The sequence below is a fragment of the Culex pipiens genome, chromosome 2 (genome assembly GCF_016801865.2).
Source record: "Culex pipiens pallens isolate TS chromosome 2, TS_CPP_V2, whole genome shotgun sequence".
NCBI lineage: Eukaryota > Metazoa > Arthropoda > Insecta > Diptera > Culicidae > Culex > Culex pipiens.
Window position 1 is genome coordinate 11450658 of NC_068938.1, and position 21261 is coordinate 11471918.

The 21261-nt window shown below is 33.2% G+C and overlaps 1 protein-coding gene across 1 annotated transcript in view; it reads right to left on the minus strand.

Moving 5' to 3' along the window:
* The window catches only part of LOC120424992 (neural-cadherin), a 106265-nt gene that overhangs the window by 15174 nt on the left and 69830 nt on the right, over positions 1-21261 (minus strand). The window contains exon 9 of the mRNA XM_039589361.2: positions 6654-6895. Within this exon, the coding sequence (XP_039445295.1) occupies positions 6654-6895 (242 nt within the window). The remainder of the gene's footprint in view (positions 1-6653; positions 6896-21261) is intronic.

Consider the following 21261-nt stretch of genomic DNA (forward strand, 5'->3'; position numbering starts at 1 on the left):
AAAAAAAAATTTAAAGCTTTTTTTTAGGAAAATCCAAAAAAACGTGATAAAATACTTCATGGTCGAACAGAATCTATCAGACAAATCAGACCAATAAGAAGTATTTGAATAACACGATTTAAAAAAAAATAATTGAAAATAAAAAGGATAATTTGAACATTTTACAAAAGTATACTTTCTGCGCATAAATCATATTTTTCTGGCAAAGTTCTATTAAAAACCGATATTTTTCTTGAAAATATCACACAAAAAATAATGATTTGTAATTGGGAAAAGATATGACACTGTAAAAACTCTTATTGAGTTAACATTAAAGCATCAAATAGAATCTTCATCTATCCTTCAAGGTTGAAATCCTCAGAATTCCATTCTCCTCGATACTTCAAATCTTCAAATCTTCAAATCTTCAAATCTTCAAATCTTCAAATCTTCAAATCTTCAAATCTTCAAATCTTCAAATCTTCAAATCTTCAAATCTTCAAATCTTCAAATCTTCAAATCTTCAAATCTTAAAATCTTAAAATCTTAAAATCTTAAAATCTTAAAATCTTAAAATCTTAAAATCTTAAAATCTTAAAATCTTAAAATCTTAAAATCTTAAAATCTTAAAATCTTAAAATCTTAAAATCTTAAAATCTTAAAATCATAAAATCTTAAAATCTTAAAATCTTAAAATCTTAAAATCTTCAAATCTTCAAATCTTCAAATCTTCAAATCTTCAAATCTTCAAATCTTCAAATCTTCAAATCTTCAAATCTTCAAATCTTCAAATCTTCAAATCTTCAAATCTTCAAATATTCAAATCTTCAAATCTTCAAATCTTCAAATCTTCAAATCTTCAAATCTTCAAATCTTCAAATCTTCAAATCTTCAAATCTTCAAATCTTCAAATCTTCAAATCTTCAAATCTTCAAATCTTCAAATCTTCAAATCTTCAAATCTTCAAATCTTCAAATCTTCAAATCTTCAAATCTTCAAATCTTCAAATCTTCAAATCTTCAAATCTTCAAATCTTCAAATCTTCAAATCTTCAAATCTTCAAATCTTCAAATCTTCAAATCTTCAAATCTTCAAATCTTCAAATCTTCAAATCTTCAAATCTTCAAATCTTCAAATCTTCAAATCTTCAAATCTTCAAATCTTCAAATCTTCAAATCTTCAAATCTTCAAATCTCCAAATCTTCAAATCTTCAAATCTTCAAATCTTCAAATCTTCAAATCATCAAATCACAATTCTTTAAATCTTCAAATCTTCAAATCTTCAAATTTTCAAATCTTCAAACCTTCAAATCTTCAAATCTTCAAATCTTCAAATCTTCAAATCTTCAAATCTTCAAATCTTCAAATCTTCAAATCTTCAAATCTTCAAATCTTCAAATCTTCAAATCTTCAAATCATCAAATCTTCAAATCTTCAAATCTTCAAATCTTCAAATCTTCAAATCTTCAAATCTTCAAATCTTCAAATCTTCAAATCTTCAAATCTTCAAATCTTCAAATCTTCAAATCTTCAAATCTTCAAATCTTCAAATCTTCAAATCTTCAAATCTTCAAAACAAAAAAAAATAATTAGCTGTATTTCGATTCATGAAAAACATTCTTAGTTTATGAAATCAGGGATGAATTTTTTGAATGAGAAGCGTTTTTCAGTGTTATTTATCGTCATTTCAAACTACACACACAGCCCACGCCAGTACATCAAGCTTTTGAATGTTTGAAAATCTCCAAAAAAAAAAAAAAATACAACCTCTTTGATGTCCCTGATTACACCTCCCTGCTGTAACCGATATGACTGAAAAGATCATAGCAATAACTACTCACGTATCAGCGTCGAGACGCACGCGATCAGCGCGATGATAAAGTCCTTGGACGGCGTCAGCACGCCCGAGGCCAGCAGTTCCAGCTCGCAGTGCATCCCAGTGTACCCGAAGGGGCACACACACTCGTACTTTTTCGGCGGGGCGTAATCCCGGCAGCGGCCCCCATTCTGGCACGGATGCCACAGGCACTCGTTCGCGTTGACACACTGCGGACCGGACTTTTGGTAGCCCCCGGGACAACTATACTCACACGGACACACACACACACAGGTTCACGGGGACATCGATTGGTTTTGTGTGGTGACAAAAATGTGTGTTTTTTTTTGTTTGTTGTGGTGGTGTGGTGATGTGTTGGTAGCAGGGCAAACAAAAGAGAGGTTTTTTTTTTCGAGGTGCCATATACATAAAAAGAGAAAAAGAGAGAAAAAAGGACGAAACAACAATGAAAGTTGCGCTACTCGCATACCTACTTACCGACCTCGAGATCTCTTTGAGTTTATGATTCTTAAAGCTACACCAGTGTTCAAGCTCATCGAATCGCATTGAAGGGGTGGGAGGCGGCACGGTGTGTTTAAAGAATCGTTTTGTTTCAACTATTTTTTCAACAATATTGAAACTGCGATTTTCTATTTTAATGTCGTTTTGGTCTATGATTATAATATGTGGTTCAAAGTGTTCTGTGCCATCAAAGTTTAATTTTTATTTTATGGAAGTTAAATAAAATGCAGGATTTTTTTTTTTGTGTTAATCTGAAAGAGTTTACCCGGGTGCTCCCAAATGGTTAGGTTTAAATGTGAGAGGGTATTAAATTAGGGTATTATAAATCCATAATTTGGTTAAAATAAAATATATTCAAATTAAATTTTAACTATTCAAATTTCATAGTAAAGTGCATTTTAGTGTGGAATGGTCGCTGATCTTAAATTTTCGCTTGATAAGATTAAAAGTTTTGTTCATTGCAAATTTTCAAAAAAAAAATCAATTCTATTCAATTCAGTTTATTTCTTTAGTTTTTCGACTAACGGTAGTTTTTTAAATAAAGTACAGAATTATGGGGGATCCTTTCAGCTTTGTATAAGGCATTTATCTCAACAGATGCAAATAAAATTGGTTGTAAAAGGAAACAGAAAACAGGAAAACAAATGTTTAAAAACCGTTAAAACTTTTTTCTATTTTTTTTTAAATTTAAGTTTTATATTTTTTAAATTAAAATCAATTTGACATTTATCAGTTTAATGTCCTTTAGATCGGTTTTAAAACATGAACGACATTTTTAATAATCAGTTAATTTTACAGATTATTTAAATCTGAGTATTGAAAATTTCTTTTAAAATCAGCATTTTTTTTGAAAATTTCATTATTAATTATTTTTGATTTGGATGAAACTTTAGTGTACCTTTTCTATGACTAAGTAAGTAATCTTGCATCATTGGCTATAACCATATTCAAAATCTGTAATTTGAGAATGGATTTGCTTAGAGCTTTCCAGAAAAATATACTTACACATTAAAAAATATCTTTAAAATTATATTTTTATTTTAAATTTTAAAATTTTCATGCAACAAAAAATAAATTCGGCAAAATAACCTGTATTGAAATTTGCATTTTTGGATCTATTTTAGATGCCAAAAAAATGCCATCTATTTAATTAGGATTAAATTGGTTGCAACTTTTGAAAAAAAAATACGTTTCTTAATCCACCATTAGGTGGGTGGTGCCTTCCTCACATTTACAAAGTAATAATGAAAATAAGTTTATGTAAAAAATATATACCTGATACAGACTTTTCCAGAAAAAATGCAGACTCTCATTTGAAGCAATGCGGCAACCGGGCGTTTCGCATCTGGCGCGACTCTCGCACGTAAACAAAAAGACACGGCCTTTAGAGGTTAGGCAAAAAATTACCCTTTTTTGTATCTACAAAAATCTTTTTCTTGGCATAACTTTTTAAATACTTAACTAAACAGAATAAAATTAAATAGGGTCTTAGGGGACCCCAAAATGAACAGAATAATGCGGATCCGGCCAAAATCGGTTCAGCCAGTTCTGAGATAATCATGTGGAAAAAAAATCATGTCTACACACATCCCCACAGACATTTGTTCAGAATTTGATTCTGAGTCGATAGGTATACGTGAAGGTATATCTAGGAGTCGTATTTAAGAAGTTCATTTTTCGAGTGATTTTATAGCCTTGCCTCAGTGAGGTGAGGAAGGCAAAAACATAATCTTTGAAATAAAAATCCAAATTTTAAAAATAAAAAAATTTAGACATTTAATTTAAAAGCGATGGTTTTGAATGAAAAAAGTGTTTTAAAATGCATTATACACTTGCCCAGTTGTTTTGCAACCATTAGTTTCCATTCTAAATATTGAAGATTTTTTTTTTGCGAAAAAAAAGTTTTTGTGAATGTTTTGGAATTTCATAAAAATTCAAAATAATTTTAATCTAGCCAAACAAATTTTGATAAATATTTGCATCGATCTTACTTCATCTTAACTTAACTAACTAATATGTGGTTTATTTAAATGTCAAAATAAAAAAATCAGGAAATTTTTAGAATCTCTCCAAAAATTTTATTTTCATTTTATTTTATTTATTTCGTTGTTAAAGCACTACTTCTTTGAAGTTACTATCCTAAGCTGAGATGTGGACTACCTTTCAACAGCTGATTAACTCAAAGTTGGGAACAAAGTTTGCGAGTGAATCTAATGCAGGAAAAAAGTTACAAAATAACCTTCGAAATAGATATTTTTATTTTCAAAATTTTCCAATCAACTCGAACATTTGACCCTGGAGCATTTATTTTCGTCTGCATCATTTGGTTAATTCGAAGAAAAAAAATATATTCGAAGTTCCGACTTTTTTTTACACAGATATTCGAAGGCATATCAGTTTCAAACCCGACAATATTATTGTTACAAGAGTTCAGAATTTGTTGTTTTAGTAATGTTTAATTTTAATTTTTTTACCTTTTCCCAACCTCAAGTTTTTTATACTTGTAATATTTAAAGCTACATTTTAAAGAAAGCCATGAATTGTTTTATTTTTAAAATATTTTGAAATTATAAGAATTGTTTCCATGTTACAATAATGTTTAAGATATTTTCATAAATTCCTTAATTGAATTTTGTATTGCTTTTAAAAATTTTGTGTTAAATTTATTACAGATATTATTTTAATTATGCTAAAATAGGATAGAACGTTCTTTTAACATTCAATTGTTTTGAGTTTTAAATAACAATTTAAAGAAATTGATATTTTTAGTAACAATTTTGAAATGTTTTTTTTTTGTTTGAAGAATATTTGCAAATGCGGAAAAAATCGGTACTATTTTCTTGTGATGACCAAACATTATGTATCCAAATCTTTACATTGACTCTATCTTGAATCATTTTAAAAATAATCAAAACATTCAAAAGTGCAAATTTTTTACATCGCCGCTGCAAATATTTTTAAAATGTTTTTTGTCCCCCTCCTCCAAAATCGGTGCATTACATATTTGCTTCAAGAAATTTTAAAATTTAAATGGGAATATATGTTTAATTAACAGAAAACATATTAGAAAATATTAAGCATTTCTGGGAAAGCTTCAAATATTTAATTACAATTACATAATAATATTACACAATAATATTCATAATAATCTTTTTCCCCATTTAAAAGAATTAAAATATCAAAAATGAATAAATTAAAATAAATCTCATTTTTTTTTACTGTCAAAAATGTATGTTAAAAAGTCTGTTAAAAAGTCATAGAAAAGAAAAAGGGTTTTAAGCTTAGTTGTTCATTGAGCCAACTAATTCGTTCAGCAATCAACATTTACTAAAATCTTTGAACAATTTCGTTTTACCTTTCAATTTGTGTAATGGATTTTTCTATGGTAAAGGTTTTTTAAAGTTCTGTTATGATATGATTTTTTGAATTGTTCAAAAACCGAAGAATAATCACTAACACTATCAATTTAATTTCTAACCAATTCCGGACAAGTGAAGTTCACGTTAAACAAATTAATGCCTTCAGATTTTTTTAAAAACCAAGAACATTCATGTTCTTATCAATGAATCATCAGTCAAAATGAACAAAGATTAATTTGTTCTATATTCAGTTGTTCTTTTTATTGCTGAATCAGCAGTTTAAAAATTAAAAAAATCATCTATTTTAAAACTTTCCTTCTTTTTTTTTTTACTAACTAACTACTGCAAATCTGTTGAATTTAGTGCGAGTTTAGAAATATTTTGTAAATTGATTTGAAATTAGCTGAACAATAAAAAAACATCTTAAAAACCACATAATTATAATCATGAACCAAGACTTACCTTAAAACCATCTAATTTGTAAACAAATGTCATGCAAAGGAGCATTGGTATATTACTTAGTAAAAATAACATCTTTAAACACACCGTGACGTAGTTCCGAGATGGTTTGGGGTGGGGACGTCTATTCGAACAGTCTATATGGAGTTTGTGGGTTGGGGGTGTGTGTTTGTTCAAAACGTTACGTTTCCGTTGTTCTTCGTACTAGTTTCTAGCGTAGTAGTTTTAAAGGGTGGTGGATGTAGAAGGAACATTTTAAGGGGACGAACCGTAACATAGTGGTAGAGATACAGAACAGCATGCAAGGTAGGTGTGAGGCTGAACGAAACGAAAAACGAACAATCCAAAAAAGTGAAAACGGCCAAATCATGCAAATCGTGCACTACTTCTACTTCTTCTTCCTCATAAACATTCAGAGCCAAAAGCGCAAGACCTTCCAGACTTTTGTTTTGGCCCAGCCTGGGGTGTTAGTATATATCGTAAGAAAGAGGGGTTAGTAAGGAGGAAAGGCAGCTCACTCAGGATGATTAGCAGACAGACGAGGATGGCGGCCAGCGCGCCCATGCTCAGCTTCAGCGTTTGGCCCTCCTGGATGAGCTCGCAGTTTTCGCCCCAGAAGCCGTCCGGGCAGTCGCACCGGTAGCGCAGCTTGGGCTCCTGGTTGACGCAGACGCCCCCATTGAGGCAGGGCAGATCGAGACACTCGTTCCGATCCATGCAGCCCTTGCCGTCCGGCGACATGACGCGACCCTCGCCGCAACTGAAGATTATTTTTTTGCGTTTTTTTTTTCGATTTTTTAGGTTAGTTTTTGGGGGAAAATGTTAGTATTATACAAGAGTGAGAGAGAGTACACATATGATAGACAAAGATAGTGTATATGTTGTTGATGGCATTTTATGAGGATGAGCATATGGTACAAACGATACTGTTAAAGAGGGAAAACACCAAGGCGAGAAAAGGGGTGAAATGATGGGAAATTTATGGCCATGATCAACCCGCCCATGCACGCTCCAACGTATATCCGGCTTTTCGGTATTTATAGGATGATGGAAAAATTTGGCAGCCTCTGTAATCGTTGGCAGGTCATATGGTTTGATGGAATTGGGTGAGTTTGATTGCTTCTTTCAACTTTAAATCCTTAAAAATTTGTATGTTTAGAAAATGTTCTTGAATTGCTTGAAGAAACGTGTTTTAAAATTTAATTTATTAGAAAGAAATAAAGAAGATCAAAATAATAGAAACAATTTATCGCTAATTTGCCCCTAATTTCCCCCCCAAAACCAAACCCAAAATCTTCTCATCCATGATTCATGGCGCACATTCTATCGACATTTCAACCCCTTCCATTAAGGCCATAATCGGTTCCAATTCCAAAAAAAAAATCCTTTAACAAGAGAGCGTCGAATTTTTCAATTTAGCACCCCCTCCCCCGCCTCAGAACTTTTTCCCGGTAGGCTGAAAATTGTTTCAAGCTCGCTCGTCATCAGGCTGGAGCCAATTTCGAGCGGCTTTTTTTTTTGTTCGTTCACTCCGAGGGAGGTAATAATACCGGTTTGGAAAACGAGTGGTTCCCAGGGACGGGGCTCAAAATCAAAACCAATAAATCATTACACAGTGATTGGGGAGGGGAAAAGGAGGGGAGGTTTGGGGGGGTGGCGCGGAACAGGCTTTTCGTTCGGTTTTCACCTTCATTTTCCAGAGTTTGGGAAAAAGTGAAAACTGATAAGCTGAAATTTTTGGCCGAAATTGAGAATTTCTGGAGGGAGGTTTGAAAAGGGGTGGAAATAAATGGCGCTATTCTTTCCCGTTTCCGTCGGTTGTCCGGAAGGATATAACTCCGGTAATGGGCTGGGATCCGATGATCGTAAATAAAATCAATAAAAGAGATATAAAAATGGATGTATTCTTTTTTTCATTGAATTTTTCAATCGGTCTCGTCGATTGGTGGACCCTACTGGAACGTGACCTGGGACGTTAACGGGGATTAGTGTTGGTTTGTGAAGTGTTTAGAGGATTTGCATAGTTGTTGGACGAATGGAAAACACATCGTTTCGATGTGAATTCGATGAAAATAATTTAATTTATTGCTTAAATTAAAAAAAAATCCCATTTTCTATTCGATACTCTGAACAAGCTCCAAAAACAAACAAAAATATCTCCCCCTCCTCAAAATGTGCTGACATGTCGTCAACAATCCCAAAGTAAGCAAACAACTTCCAAATGTCGTGCCCCAATTCGACATCACGAAAACCAGGATGTAACTTCTCCCCAGTCTCAAGTTTGGGAAAAGCACCAAAGTTTCACGCCCTCTTTTTCCCTTTAAAAAAAGTGTGCGCACCCAAAAAAAAGAGAAAATCCTTCCAAAAACAAAGTTGTTAGGATAGGTTCTTGGCCCGTTCTACGCTCCCAGGCGGGTATAACCATGAATTATTTATCGGTGGAAAAATCCCTACCACTTCGTCAAACCAATAATTCTTCCACACCCCCACACACACCGCACCGGAAGATGGTATTACTGCTCAAATAGTCCCCCTATCCTCGTGTGTCCTGAAGGGCAATAAAAAAGAATCGGCCGGAAAACAACGCTTTGCGACAACGGTGGAATTTTCCCACCCACGATTTGGTAAACTGAGCGTGTTTTTCTTCTGGTTCTTGTTGGCAGCGCAGACTTGGGCGAAGGAATTAGGACGAGCCACCAGTTTTTTTTTGGCAGGTTCCCTAAGGTGGGAGTTTTGGTTTTGGCAACTAGGAAAAGTTATGATTTTTAAGTATTTTGTGATGGCTATCCAAAAATTTATATTTTTTTATTTGTTCTCAAAATTTAAAATTCTTGAAAAGTATTGGGCAATTTCTGCTTATTATATGACATATTGTTGGAAAGACTCTTAATACATATATCAAATCAAATGATTTCTTCTTTTTCGATGTCTGAGAGGTAAGCACGTGCAGGAAAAGTTCACAAAAAATCTGCGACAATAAAACTTTACAATTTGCATTTAAATTACACGTAATATCAGTTGTAAACTTTTTAAGATCGTCAAATCAAAAAGGGCATTAAATTCTGAGACCAGAAAAATATTTTCATAAATTCTTTGAAATTTGGCAAATTTGTGACAGTAGAATAACTGTAATGATGCACGGAGAAAAAAGAGTTCCCAAAATCGTGAACACCCGTTTATGAAATTGGGAACCACGAACAAAGTGTTCAAATGCCATGGTACGATTTTCAAAAACGTACCATGGAATTTGAACACTTTGTTCGTGGTTCCCAATTCCATGAACGGGTGTTCACGATTTTGGGAACTCTTTTTTCTGCGTGTGGTTTTTGTGATACATTTAGCTTTTTTTTAAATCAACCTGGACAAGATCCAATTGCAAAACTTAAAATACATTTTTACCAGCCTTACTTGAAGAACTTATATATTTGTTAAATGTATAAAAGAATCCTGGTTAATGGTGTAACTGCGTGAATTTGTTCCATGAATAAATTGAAATTTTTTTTTTTGCAATTCTTTCTTTTCCTGTCATTCTTGAACGACGAAACAGCCTACTTTTCTGTACCAAAAATAACAGAGTCGAATAGTAACCCTTTTCAAAACAAATGCTGAAAAGTTCTACTTTTCAGCACTGAAATGGATGCTGAAAAGTTAAACTTTTCAGCACTTGTTAGGAAAAGTTATACTTTTCAACATTTTTTTGATTTGAACGATTCATTGACTCAATGCATGGACATTTGTCCTATAATTCTGTCCAAAGGGTGTTTTTCGGAATTGCAAAAAAACGTTGTATGAAACTCGTTGCAAAACTTGATTATTCATCACTCGTCGTATTTATCTAACTCGGTGAACCTCTTTAGATAAATGTACGACTCGTGCTGAAAAACTCCTCTTCTGCAACTTGTTGCATAAACTACTATTTTTTTTTACTTTTCTGTACCAAAAACAACAGAATCGAATACCAACTTTTTTCAAAATAAATGCTGAATAGTTGAACTTTCAGCACTTGCTTCGAAAAGGAATACTTTTCAACATTTTTTTTATATGAACACTTTATTGACATAATACATGAACATTTGACTTATAGTTTCACTTAAGGGGTGTTTTTCGGAATTGCAAAAAATGATTTTTTCAGCATTCGTCGTATTTATCATAACAAAAAAAATCTTCTTTTTGCAACTTGCTGCATAAACTAATATTTTAAGTGCAAAAAACAATACTGAAAACTATGCAAATGAACTACACAAGCATATAAAATTATGAATACTAGATCTGATTGATGGTTAAACGAATTTTTATTATTGCTTTAGTTGAAGGCACTGAACTTCATAGTAGAGTAACTCACGAGAATTCCGCAATTTTTTGCAGAATTTTAATTATTTTTTAATTGGATGAAACTTTGCCAAAAAGATTCATAAAAAATTATAAAAAGGGGCATAAAAAGCATTAATTGAAAAATAATAATATAATCTGTTACCGAAAATTTAGTAAATTTTAAAATGGCGATTTTTGCAAAAAAAAGTCGAAAAAATTGAACATAAAAATGATTAATAGGTGCTAAATCAAATTTGCAATCACACATCACATCACATATTTTTTGATAAAATTACATCAAATTCAGAAATTTTTCGAAAAATTCGAAAGCCCTCGAAAAATCTGTGGTTTAAAAAGCTATTCCAAATTTTAAAATTTGCAATTAGATTACATGTAAAATCAGTTGTAAACTATTTAGGATCATCAAATCAAAAAGATTATTTCATTTTGGGAGTAAACATATTTACATAAATTCTTTGAAATTTGGCATATTTGTGACAGTTGAATAATTGTAATGATGGTTTTTATGAAACTTTTTGGTTTTTTGAAAATCTTCCTGGACCAGATTCAACTGCTTAAACTTGAAATACACAGAATTTCATAGCAGAGTAATTTACGAGAATTCCGCAAAATTTTGAAGAATTTAAATTGTTTTTTGATTGGATGAAACTTTGCCTAAACGGCCATTCATCATAAGAATAACATAAAAATAAGCATAAATTTGAAAAATAAATCAAAAATAATCTGTTGCCGATAATATGAATAATTAAAAAAAATCGTTTTTTTTTTTAAAAAAAAGGTCGAAAATGATGTCGAACAAAATTGAAAAATGAATGATTGATGCATAATCAAATTTGCAATCACACATCACATTACACATTTTTTGATAAAATTGCATCAAATTCAGATTTTGTTTGAAAAATGACCGCAATAGCAACTTTAAAAAACTTTTTTAAAAAAATATTTTACTCACCAAATTGGTCCTTACTTTTCAACACGCGGTATCTAGAAACCCATTCTTTTGATTTTCAATGTTGAATATTATAAATGTGTGAATTTCTTTTCAATAAAAATAATGTTGAAATTTAAGAGTCAGAGATTGCTTTTAAATCGGCAACAATTAATAAATATTTTTTTTTTAATACGGCTGAAACTTTTTCGGTGCCTTCGGTATGCCCAAAGAAGCCATTCTGCATCATTGGTTTGTCCATATAATTTTCAATACAAATTTGGCAGCTGTCCATACAAAAATGTTGATAGAAAATTCAAAAATCTGAATCTTTTGAGAAAAGTTTTTCATCGATTTGGTGTCTTCGGCAAAGTTGTAGGTGTGGATAAGGACAACACTGGAAAACAATTCTACACGGTAAAAAAAATGGTATTTTTTTATTTAACTTTTTGTCTCTAAAACTTGATTTGCAAAAAAACACTATTTTATTTTTTTTATATGTTTTAGAGGACATTAAATGCCAACTTTTCTGAAAGGTTGTGCAAAAAATCATTGACCGAGTTATGAATTTTAAAATCAATATTGATTTTAAAAAATCGAAATATTGGGCACAAAAAATTTTCAACATCATTTTTCGATGTAAAATCAAATTTGCAATACTTGCAAGTACTTTTTCTTTAGTGAAATTTTCACGAAGTGCACCGTTTTCAAGTTAAAGCCATTTTTAGGTATTTTTTTTGAAAATAGTTGCAGTTTTTCAGTTTTTAAAATTAGTGCACATGTTTGCCCACCTTAAAAACATATTTTTGAAAAACTGAAAAAATTCTCTATATTTTGCTTTTTTGAACTTTGTTGATACGACCCTTAGTTGCTAAGATATTGCCATGCAAAGGTTTAAAAACAGGAAAATTGATGTTTTCTAAGTTTCACCCAAACAACCCACCATTTTCTAATATCGATATCACAGCAATTAATGGTCCGATTTTCAATGCTAAAAAAGAAACAGTCGTGAATTTTCCGATTTTTTCAAAAAAAATATTTTCAAAATTTTTCAACCAAGACCACCATTTTTAAAGGGCGTAATATTGAATGTTTGACCCAGTTCAGTTAAAGTTTTTGTTTTGTTCCATTTTTTTGGTTGGTAACTTGCCTCCCAAGTGAACGACCTAATTGGTTGCGTACTGGAGTGGGACATTTTTACGACACTCTTGATTGTCGTGGTTCACCGCAAAGTTGTCATTCTGGATGTGAAAACGTGACTTCTTTGCGTGTCACGTAGTACGAACAATTAGACAAAATTAAGCATTGGATTTTGTTGGCCATAATAACCGAAATTTGGATCCACTTCAGACTACCCTTTTGCGTCAGCTCCAAATTAACTTCCCAGCAAACAACTTCAACCTTCCTCGAAACAATCGGCAGCCGAACGAAAAGAGCGCAATATCGGCGCGTCCTTCGCGGTAGGAGCTTTCAGGCTCGCCCCGGATTAACCCATAGAAAAGGCACCATAACAACGTCGAAAGCAATGTCCTGCCGGGGTGCGATATTGAAAACCGAGAACCTTTTTCTGTTCGATCCCAAAAAGAGGGTAGGGTACGGACCTCGGAATAAAAATTGATTGCACCGTAAGGAATGCACAGTGGGATCATAAAGCACACATCATCCGGCGGAGGAGTCACTTTCCGTGCTTTTTGCGGTCCTTGGTTTCGCGGGGGTCACCGAAGCGCGACGGTATTGCGTACATGAGCTTCGGGTGGTGAGTTCGAGGTTGAATGAAGCTTTATTGCAGAGTGGATTGTCTGAAAGCTGCCCGCTGTTTTTCCGTGGGGTTTGTTGTTCGGCGAATTCTGGCTGAGCTTGCCAGAATGGAGTTGATTGAAAAAGATGGGAAGCGTTGGAGCTATTGATTTTACGAATTGAGTTTGTTTTTAAATTTAAATCGTTCATGACTGGCATGGATTCATTGTCAGACTCATTGTTCAGTTTTATGATTTTCTTTTCTTTTGCAAGCTGTCTAGCCATAGGAAGAACCTCACATTTATTAATCACTTAAGTTGATGTCCTATATAATACTATTGCCAAATTTCAATCAGAACCGGGATCAGAATCATATCCAAAAAGAAACAAATTTTTAGGTTGTTCCTTGAATTTTTCGGGAAATTAGAAGAAAATGTCTCGTTTTCAAGATTTTATCACCCCGGGACATTTGACGCTCTATATTGAAACATATAAAATGTTAGATCGCATTTTTTGGAGAATTATTGCTAAATCATTATTTCTTAAACTCTCATTCTGTCAGAACAGAACCAGAAATCGGGTAAAGTCAAATTATTTGATTTTTTTTTTTTCAATTAATGTTGGGCACAATTTATGCTTTGGGAAACTGACAATTAACCGTAAAAATTCAATCCATACTTTATTTTTTTTAAAAATACTGAGACTATCATAATTATTCAGGATTTAAAACATTAATTAATAATGGTTTTCTAATGCATTTCTTGAAAAAAAATGAGTGAGGAAATTTTATGGTCCAGCCTATGATGTCTAAAAATGTCTTTACAGATATTCTCTACAGGTCCTATTTCAAATTTAATTTTTTATATATTTTTTTTTAATCTGGCTGAAAACTGTGGGTGCCTTCCATATGCCCAAAAAACTGTTTTGCTTAGTAGTTTATGTGTATTAATTTTCAAACATACATGATTCTTATCCGGTATATGAGAATTTAAAAAAAAAATTCAGATGGAGTTTTAAAAATCTATTTGGCGTTTTCGACAAAGTTGTGGTTGAATGGATGAGGACCACAACGGAAAAAATGATAGACGCATAATTTGTTTTAATTATTTTTATTTTCACGTTTTGTCACTAAAAAATATTTACAAAAAAAAATAAAAGATTTTTTTTTATGATAGAGGGTTTAAAATGCAATCTTTTTAGAAAAATACCGAGAGGGCATTTTGATCAAATAACGATGAAAAAAAAGAGATTTTCTATAAAAATCTTGTACCCTGTTATTTACCATAAAATTTAATTTGTAATGAAAAAGTAAATAACCACGTGAAATTTATATTAGGTTCACCGTTTTCATGTTAAGAATTTTTAGATGAAACGTTTATCTTTGACATTTTTAAATGTTGGGATGGAATAAAAATCATACTATCTGATTTGATTTTTTTTATTAAAAGTGCAGATAATTTCACAAAATGTACAGATTTTAACTCAATTTTTTCCCTTTTTCCATACGAATGGCCACATCTCAGCATATATTTACAAAATTTACAAAATGCATAATGTAGGTATATTTTTAAAATTTTCAAAATTATTTCAAAACACATTTTTTAAATATGAAACTCCAAATTAATCATTGAAAAATACATTGAAAAAATACTATTCATTGAAGATAAAGCACGCAATCACAATTTGACTTAAGTTCTTTTTAATTGCAAATTCGATTTTTCATTTTTGAAATATTGACAATATTTATATTTTTTTTTTAATTTTACAGAAAAATTTCATAAAAAAAAACATTATTATGTCAGTGATTTTTACCCTTTCAGGAATATTCTGAAAAGATGGCAGTTTTTGTTCTATATTGCATACATATTCAAAAAAAAAGTGCTGAAAATTGTTTTTTGCAATTCCGTCGTGAAACTACTTACTTTTCCTGTCATTCTTGAACGACGAAATAGCCTACTTTTCTGTACCAAAAATAACATAATCGAATAGCAACACTTTTCAAAATAAATGCTGGAAAGTTCTACTTTTCAGCACTTGTTTCGAAAAGTAACACTTTTCAACATTTTTTTTTATTTAAACGATTTATTGACAAATACATGAAAATTTGACTTAAAATTTCACTCAATGGGTGTTTTTTCGGAATTGCAAAAAAATTTGTATGGAACTCGTTGCAAAACTTGATTTTTTCAGCACTCCTCTTTTGCAACTTGTTGCATAAATTACTATTTCGATTACAAAAAAATGGGATTTTGGAAATTAGCAAAAAAAAAACCATCTATTATGTTAATAGAAGGCTTAGTGATATTTCACGCTCAAAATTTGCAATTTTCACGGGAACCTCAATTTAAAAAATAAAAACTAATTTCTCGCAAATTTCGCGGAAATTCATTTTAGTGAATTTCATATCAAAGCAATATTGAAAAATCTTGTCCAGCCAAAATGAGTAAAATAGTTTTTTTTTTGCGACATTTAGCACATTAAAAATAATTTTAAAGGTTTTCATCTCCCTATTCAAAAATATAATTTTAAATCAACAGGCAAAAATAATGTATGTTTTTATTCAAAATGAAAAAAAAAAACAAAAAAGGAGTATTTTTTAACTTTTACGGGAATCATCCACCGAAATAATCAAACATCGTTAAAATTAAACAGGATTCAAAAAAATATGAAATGTTTTTAAATGTTGATTTCAATGATCAAAAATACCCTTCATTTTAATTTGAATAAAAAATGCTTGATTCTTTGAATTTAGTTTTGAAACTATATCCTTCAAATAAGATTGTAGTTTAACATTTTTATCAAAGCGAATGAAAATATTACTAAACTTAGTTTTTTTTTCTATCATAACTGAAAAACCTGAAAAATTCTTCAAATGGTTTATATTAAGCTTTTCAATTGTAAACTACCAAAATTTATTTAAATGAAATATTGATTATGTTGTTATGCCGTTGCAAATTTAAAAATCGACATGAACTTTGAAACGTGTTAGCAACGGCCTTATTTTGAAAAAAAAAAGAAAATGATTTGAGAAAAATTATAAATATCACGAATTTTACGCCATCCACAAATTGTAAACAGTCACTTACCTAATGTTAGTAATTAAACAAGGGTATTCACTCGCTTAGTTCTACAGTATTTCATAAGATTATTTTCATTCCTATTTAAGTTTGATGATTCAATTTGGGAAAAATCGTTACAGTTTTACACAAAAATAAAACTTAACGAGATTTCGCGGAAAATGCCAAATTTCACAGATTTCACGCTGGCCATGAAATCGTGAAATTTCACTAACCCTAGCTTATTAGGTGTAGTCCTCATTCATACCTATAACGTTGCCCAAAGCTATCAAAAAATCCTTCAAAAGATACAGTTAAGTTTTTACATATATTTTTGTATGGACAGCTGTCAAATTTGTATGAAAAATTGTATAACTTGATGATAAAAAATTGTTACTTGGGAATACAGAAGGTTCTTTAAAAGTTACTACCAGATTAAAAATAAAATAAATAAGAAGCTGAAATCTTATAGAATTGTTCATAAAATAAATTGTACCAGTTGATAAAAAATTAACAAATTAATTTGTGCATTACTTGACACAAGCATTTTTTGCACTCACTCATCTGATTCTTCAAAACAAATCATAGATAACAATAATTGGACCCTTAATAATGGGTTAGGTTACGTTTAAGATTAAACATGCAATTTGATGGCATACTCAAAATTAAAAAAAAACGTTTTTTTCGTCGCAAATAGTAAAAAATAATTTTCAAATCAATGTCATTTCCCGTTAACAAACTGTCAAAAATCGAAGGACATGTCATTTTATGTGAAATTTAATGTAGTTTTCGCAGGGGGTAGCGAAGAAGCCGCCATCTTGGATGTTCAGATAACAAACACTCAGAATCAGTATTATTCATATTACTTTGGTAACACGAAGTGTGTTATCCTGGTTAAACTCAAAAGTCCCATGCAAATGTGTAAAACCAAACTGAAAAATGTGTAATGCCGATTCACAGTGTACGGGCGCACTGTTTGATCGACCAAAAGAAAAAAAGCAAAAAAAGGTAAACAGAAAAATCACTTTTTTCGATATGAATTTTCAGCCAATATTGGGATGGAATCTCCAAGGATATGATAGAATTTGCCATCAGCAACACAATTCACGTGTTTTTTCAGGTATTTATCGTTTAAATTGCGGGAAATTTGGAAATCAAAAACCCAAACAATGATTTGTTATGGGCTACCATTTGACAGCTAAGCTTTTGTTGTGGGCTCTCATTTGACAACCGTGCTAATGTCGACTGTTGTCAGTTTGCTTTGGCCGGAATAGGGTTACCATCCCCCCGAGTTTTCGAATCTGCAATAACCCAGAGTGGTTATTTTTTTTCATTTAGACCAAAGTTTATAAAAAATATCAAAATCCCTCGAAATCCATTTTAAATTTTCCCACCAAGCCTTCGCTACTGTTGTACATCCCACAACTCCATAAATTGCTTCGTCCCCGTCAGCAGCACCTGATAAGCAACACAAAAAGACCCCACCGAAGAGGCGTTTGTTGTTCGTGCAATAGGGATCTTCTCTCCAACAAAGGCCGCGCGCGCCCACTGGATGAAGGATCAGCCCCCCGACGATGATGATTACAGAAATGACGATGTACAACCCCCCACCAAAACCACCCTTAAGGCACATCACATCACATCACACACACAATGCGGTGGGAGTGGATTTTCCCACATTTTTTTTTTCTTCTCTCTGCTCCAAGTTGTGAAGATGTGTGATCCAATGTTATGGGTGGCATTTTTTTCATTTTCCACACCAGAATGGTGGGTGGGCGGTGGTGAAATGAAAATTTCGGGTGAAGCTTTAGGAGCTCCTGCCTAGACCACCGAATTACGACCCGCCTGGAGCGTGAAGGCGCGGCTTGATTCATGGCACACGGTTTGTAGTTAGAAAAAAAGAAGAGCTTTATGAGGGAGTTTAAGAGGTGGGGACAGAAAAGAGTATAGGAAGCATTTGAGATGAAACTCGGTAATAAAAAGTATCACCACACAGCAGAGACACACACACAAAATGAGATACAGAAAGGGGAAAAAGGATACTGTTGGGTTTTTTTTTTCGGGTCCAAGAAAGAGGACCCCAAATTGGACCAGGATGGTGGGATTAAGGTTCCGGAGATGTAAGCATGAGAAACTATAGTAATTCGCGAACATGATGCAAAAATATGTGGAACACAAATGAAAATGTATGCAGATGAGAGGGAGTGGGGGGGGAGGAAATATGCATAATGAGAGTACGATGAAAATTTGGAGCAAAACGATTCGTTGGTCGGTCTTTGTCGTAGAAAGAAGAAAAAAAGGTTTTAGTCCCAGTCGAGCGTAACTTTGCAATCATCGCAATGCAACGGAGCGATTCCGGTTCGAAAAACATGGAATTCAATCTGAAAACATCCGGATTAATTGAAGTGGAGCTGGCATGACGGCGAGTCCCCTGGCCGGAGACCACAATGCGACCATTAGTCACCGGAATTCCGGACGGGAATTGCAAAACTGCTGGTGCCGGGTTAGACTGGTTCAAGTGGGTTGGAATCAAAACTTTTCAAATGTGCACAAATTAAAGGTGGCTTAATTTGCAAAAGTACCGCAAATAAGCCTAATATCAGCAAATGTACACATATTAAAGAAAAAAAATTCTTCTAAATGGGCACTAAATAAACTCATTTGAAATGCAGAAATGCAGAAAACAAATAAAAAGATTGAAAAGGCTCATTTTATTTACACCAATGAATGCTGTGAAGATAAAAGTGAAGAAAAAAAACAAATAAATGGACACACAATTAAATTTTGAGGTCAAATAAAAAATAAACCAGCACAAATATTGTTTGAAGCAAAAGAGCACATATTATGAAAATGGGCACAACATGTATTTGTAAATTGAAATGCTACAATGAATAATTGCAAATTGCATTGATTTGCAAAAACTAATGCATAACAGACAAAAGTGAAACAATTCAAAATAATTGGACACAAAAGAATTTTATGAGCAAAACTTAAAAAAAGCACAAATTAAGTTCGATGTAAAACACTTTTTTAAGAAATGGGTACAAAATGTATTTTTTTTTTTTTTTTTTGTTGGAGAGGTAGCTTATTATAATCTATAATAATCTTTATTTCATTTCATTTCAATTCATAATGCATTCCATAATTCCCCTAGTGAACATTAGTTCTTTTAAAGGGTTTTTATGTTATGTTATGGGTGTTGTGTTTTCTTGTGTCGTGTTGTGTTGTGTGGTGTGTAGCTGGTAACACTTTATTATTTTAATTCAATTCATCACTTAGTTCTAACGTACAATAAAGTTGTTTAAATTTTCACGTGTATAAATTGTTAATTTTCTTTTGAATTCATTGACTGTGAGTGCTTCTTTCATGTTTTCCGGGAGTTCGTTGTATAGGGTTGGTCCTCGGATTTTGAATCTTCTTCTTCCTAGTTCAGTACGAAATCCTGTCCTCCTTAAATCAGTTGATCCTCGGGTGTAGTGGTCGTGGATAGCAGCTTCAAACTCCCAATTGTGATGAATGTTGACGTTGTTTAAGATCCGGTACATAATTACTGCGACTGACTGTGTGTAGAGGCCATACATTGGCAGGATTTTGTGCTGTGGCATTGCATAGAGTTCACGTGTTGGATGTAGAAAGGGTAGCTTGTAGACAGCCTTAATACAGCGGTTTTGTTGCACTTGAAGTTCTTTTAAGTAGACTTTGGGACACGAGCCCCAAACTGCAATGGCGTATCGGTAACGGCTGTGAATGTATGCTAAGTAGATTTTCAGGAGCACATGGTGTGGGACGCTTCTAGACAGTCTCCTGAGGATTCCGCACAGTGATGAGCACTTTGCAATAACTTGCCGCACATGATTGTCCCAGTTGAATCGGTTGTCGAGGTAGACGCCCAAGTACTTAAAACATGCTACTTCTTCGATGACTGTGTTGCGTACACTAAGTGAGGGATATTCTGGCAATTGTGAATGCAGAAATCTAAAAATCATCATTTTAGTTTTGCTGAGGTTCAAAGCCAGAAGATTGTTTTCCAGGTAGTTGAACACTAACTCCATGTCTTCCTTCATTTGTTGTACTACTACAACCGGTGATGGGCATGCGTACGAAATGGCGGTGTCGTCGGCAAAGAGTCGGGTCTTACCGTGGAGCTGCAGTTTAGACATATCGTTGACGTAGATCAGAAACAGTAGCGGTCCGAGAACGCTTCCTTGGGGAACTCCACAACGAACAAACTGGATCTCACTGCGGATTCCAGACACGACGACTTGCTGTATGCGGTCGGACAGGTAGCTTTGTAGAAGGGCGTTCGGTAATCCGCGTAATCCACACGACTCTAACTTTTTCAGCAACATTTGGTGGTTTATCGTGTCGAATGCTTTGGAGAGGTCCAAGAAGATCGAGCCAGCAGACAGTTTATCATCGAGTGTTTTGGAAACTTCGTCAACAAGCTCAAGTATGGCTACTTCCGTCGATGAACCCTTACGGAAGCCAAACTGATGGCGATATAGCTGTTCGGTGGCGATTAGGAAGTTGTAGATTCTGGCAAAAAGCAGCTTCTCGAAGACCTTGTTCAAGACAGGAAGCACTGAGATAGGCCTGTAGTTTGACGGGTTAGTCGGGTCGCCTCCTTTGAAGACGGGGTGGACCAAAGCTCTCTTTAAGCACGCCGGAAACTCCCCCTGACTGACACACTCGTTGAAGCAGTCCTTGATGAAACTTGCTAGAAGAGTACTATGTCTTTTTAGGGCAGCAACCGGGAAACCATCATAACCCTGCGCCTTTTTAGGGTCTAGTGCGAAAATTATGTTCTGGACTTCAAGTGATGTAACTGGTCGAAGAAACAGGGATCGCGTAGCATACTTCATCGTGCCAAACTTGTGTATGTTGCCGTCAGAAGTCAGCTGGCTGCCGAGATTAACACCCACTGAGGCAAAGTAGTCGTTGAAGATGTTAGAGACACTGCTTGGGTCTTCCACGATTTCATGGTTTACTTCTAACTGCACTTTGGAGTTTGCCTTCGACTTACCTCCTAGAACCTCGTTGATTCGACTCCAGAGTAGCTTTGGGTTGCTTGTA